At 45.3% G+C, this 3,854-nt stretch overlaps 2 protein-coding genes across 2 annotated transcripts; both read right to left on the bottom strand.

Moving 5' to 3' along the window:
• Positions 1–112: 112 nt before the first annotated feature.
• Positions 113–703, bottom strand: COCCADRAFT_31516 (uncharacterized protein; the record flags this gene model as incomplete). The annotated part of the gene is made up of 2 exons (XM_007720709.1): positions 113–396; positions 651–703. Coding segments are annotated over 2 exons (337 nt in total), but the record flags the coding sequence as incomplete, so codon positions are not given.
• Positions 704–1,990: 1,287 nt separating this feature from the next.
• Positions 1,991–3,189, bottom strand: COCCADRAFT_42236 (uncharacterized protein; the record flags this gene model as incomplete). The annotated part of the gene is made up of 3 exons (XM_007720708.1): positions 1,991–2,817; positions 2,873–2,973; positions 3,140–3,189. The coding sequence occupies 3 exons, from the start codon at positions 3,187–3,189 to the stop codon at positions 1,991–1,993; spliced, it is 978 nt and encodes a 325-aa protein (XP_007718898.1).
• Positions 3,190–3,854: the final 665 nt, after the last annotated feature.

Raw genomic sequence — 3,854 nt, 5'->3', positions numbered from 1 at the left:
ATAGAAGCGAGGTTGGTTCTGGTAGTGTGCTGCTGGCTTGCTAGCGGCACGGCTGTGGCGTTTNGTCCTGCGGGTGCGCTTGTGGACGCTACCTCGGCCCAGGTACGCGTACCAGAGGTTGCTGCCACGAGGTCATCGACGCGTGTCTTTAGCTCAGCGATCTCGTTAATAAGTTTCACGTTATGGTCGATAATCGCTTGCTGGTTCTTTCTAATCTCTCTAGTCTCGCGTTTAAGGTTCTGGATCGTTTCATTNTGCTGCTGGATGATCTTGGTTAACGCGGTAAGTAGATCTTTGTTGGTAGCGGTGCCCTTCCTAGCTTGTCGGGTAGGTTGGCTGCTTTCGATCTGGATAGTGTCGGAGTCGTCGGCTGATAGGTCTAGCTGTAGTGGTCGCCTGCGGTAGTGTTCGTTTTGCTCGATAGTNTTTCTTGCGCGCCTCTTTAGTGGTGCTGGTAGCTCGGTTGGTAGGGATGTCGCTTCGCGGTCGCGTTCAGGGGTCGAGATTGCCATCTCTTCCATGCGTCCAGATCGCAAACTCCTGGGCATATACAGGAGCTATTTCTCCAACGGTACGGGTTTTCTCAACACAATCTATTTTCTGGACTCACTGCGGCATACACTCGCTAGCGATTGCGGCTTTACGCTTACACGCAGCTACACAGCGGTTTGAACAGCCCCGCCTTCCATACAAAGCTTACCATGATAAGTCAGCTAGTTGCAGGCTAAAAATAATAGCAAAGGTAACTTAGGTGCGCAGACGGTTCCTGGAGACGAGATTTTATTAATATTGGAGAGAATGCACGTCTAATCTCTTTCATTAATATGGTGCTTGTAGGGATCACTTACTAACATGTATGCAGTTCGTTCTATGAGAACGGTGTCACTAGAAAGGGGACAAAGAATTGGTGATGTATATCTATTAGTACCTGTCCATATCACCTGTATTGTTATGTAGCTAGCGGACTTAAATTCCAGGAAGGAAATACGCACACAAGATTCGTTTATTGTTTCCTGATGGAAAAAATATGGCGATAAATTGCTATAATATCCTAGTGGGTACTAGTCGGTCTATTGGATACAATTTTTATATTGTATCTAGCGAACCGCTGCTAAAAGAAGACTGGGGATTAGTACGCGATGCGCTTGTGCATCTGCTCTCTTTGGAAGGCATATATGGCGATTGTGTGATGTATACATATGATATAGGGACAGAAGAGGAGATTATAGATAGATACGTAGGGGAAAAACCACCTTCATCTGGGTTTTAAGTTGGCAGTGTGGAAGAGCTGCTATCTTTCTTGCGAGAATTTGCCTATGGACTTGGCAGATGTTGACTTAGTGAAGCCGTTAGTGAGGCAACTTGCGCCAGTTAGAGTTAGGTTATGGTGATTGGAAAAATAGGTAATGTCAATCCCTAGTTACTGTATGCTTATGTATGCATCCTATGTTACATATATAAGGTCGCTGAAAGCACTTCTACGCAAGAACTAGTAAGCAGTTTAGAGGATCGCAGCTAAAGCGCTGTGCAGCAATCATCCACAGACTAACTAGTTACTTAGTCAGTGAGACCGCGAATTCTGGGAGTTTCGCTGTGCAGAGCAAGAAACACGAGGAAAACTCCCAGTGTAGCAAGGGCAAAAGTCAGTATGCATCCCACCACGAAGCATGGGTCTGCATTAGTGCATTGACACCTAGTATCTATAGAGTCAGTATAGTCTCTAAACACTAACAATTACTTTATAGTATACTGCGATGCATCTTGTTACCAAGACTCATAAAAACAATCGGCTCAATTGTCAATTGACTATAAATCTTGTATTTCTTTAGGTGCTAGACAAGTTTCGAACTACACACAATAGGTAATATACATTCAATATGTATATCAATTAAGTCAAACACTGATGTTCTAGCATTAGTGTGCATGCACGGCTGCACTTTCTCATTTCAAGATACAGGTGAGGCAAGTGCCAGGGTATCAGTACAGCGCGTCAAGGTTTCACGGCTCTTACTGAAATGTAGCGTCTATCTCCCCAATTCAACCATGTGTCCGTACCAGCCATGACATTGATGAAACGGTCTTGTATCCCAAACAGTTTGAATATCTGATAAGGCACGTAGCATAACACACCAAAGAGTCTCCACATAGGCAGCACCTCATCAGTCAGGTCTTCGAGGGAAAAGTCTTTGAATCCTGCCGCTTTCACGAGCTCTTCGTAAGCACCCTCTGGAAGTGTGTTTTGACAGTGAGAAAGTCGCAACACATCATGCAGTTTTCCCGAATCACGACTAATATCAGCTTCGTGTAGAACCAGGACACCGCCTGTCTTAAGGAGTCGCTTGAAATTGTTGAGAACTCGGATTGGGTCATCCGCATGGACAAAAGTCTCCATGGTGTAAATTCCATCAAACGATGCATCGGGAAACTGGCTCAGGTTATGGTAGTTGGCATAGCCGACTTTGATCCTGTCCTGTAGGCCGTATTTCTCAATATTCTTCTTTGCATCAGCGATGTGGTGTGGCGTGATGTCGATAGCCTGTACATCGAGGCCGCGTCTCGCCATGGTCATAGCGACGTATCCCGAGCCGGCACCAGCATCGAGGACTCTATCACCTGGTTTTAGGCCCAACCTCCTGTACAATTTATTCTCCATAGCTCGCTGAGCTTTGGATATAGGAAAGGGTGACAGCTGTCCTTTCGCATACAATCCACAATGCCTTACATTACCGAGGAGGAGCCAGTATCCGAGACGTGATTCGAGTGAGCTATAGTAGGCTTCAACGGACGGTTCAGGACCGTCGGTGCTCGCGACCAGACCTGCAATGGAGTGATTAAGAGCTGTGGACTGAAGCAATGAACAATGGAGACATACCAATCAATACGGACGCCAGCAAGAAAAGAAATGCACCCACGTATCGACGACGGAAAGTGCGACCCTCGTAACGCTTCGTATTAGGCAGTATTTTGAGAAGCCTTGATGTTTTTGTAATAACAGATACATGCAGGTGTTCCTCACGTTGTTATAATAATGGGGAAAAGACTAATAGAAAGTACCAGAAGCAAAAGCCACAGTACTAACTGAGAGGGAAGTCACGCAAACATTTTTTACAGATGATAAAGAGGGGCTGAATGCGCTGACTTCTCATCGTGAATTTTGCTGATCCATCTACGACGGAGAAATTTTCTCATCACCACCTAGGCTATTATCTAAGATATTAGGGCGAGGGTAAAACTACTATACCTAGAGCGTCGCCTAGCATTACCAAAAGTAAAATCAGTGGAGCGACGTTTGAAGCAGAAAAGACGGCTGTTATCCACTTTACTCGCAAGGCGTATAAGAGTGCCGCTGAGCTCTTTGTGATAAAGGGGCAGAGTGTTTCGCCCGAGGACCACATTAAAATACTAGGCGTGCTCATGGAAGAGAGGCTCAAGTAAAAGCATGTTATATATAGAACCTGTTATGAACGGAATATGACCTAGTAACCTCCCCCTGCATACCGAAAGACCCCTGCGTCGCGATAAGAACAACAGGTATTTCGACTTTACTTCAGCTTTGTTCTTGCTCTATAAAGTATCTATGGTCAATAACCTTGCAACGATACATATAGGCAATTCTACTCAGGTATTCGGTTCTGGAATTGCCCCCCCCCATCTCAAAACTAAGCTCTATTAGGCTTAGCGTTAGGGCTCTGCAGAATCATGGGAGAGCTTGATAAGAGCCGGAATTATGCTAGAAATTCTACTGCTACATGGCCCTAGATGCTGACACTCTTAACTACGCTTACAGTCAGTAAGCAGAACGAAGGGGCAAAGGTTATCTGACCTAATTACCGAATAATCAGTTATTTGACTTA

The sequence above is a fragment of the Bipolaris zeicola genome, assembly GCF_000523435.1.
Source record: "Bipolaris zeicola 26-R-13 unplaced genomic scaffold scaffold_589, whole genome shotgun sequence".
Taxonomy (NCBI): domain Eukaryota; kingdom Fungi; phylum Ascomycota; class Dothideomycetes; order Pleosporales; family Pleosporaceae; genus Bipolaris; species Bipolaris zeicola.
This window is presented reverse-complemented; position numbering and strand designations above follow the sequence as displayed.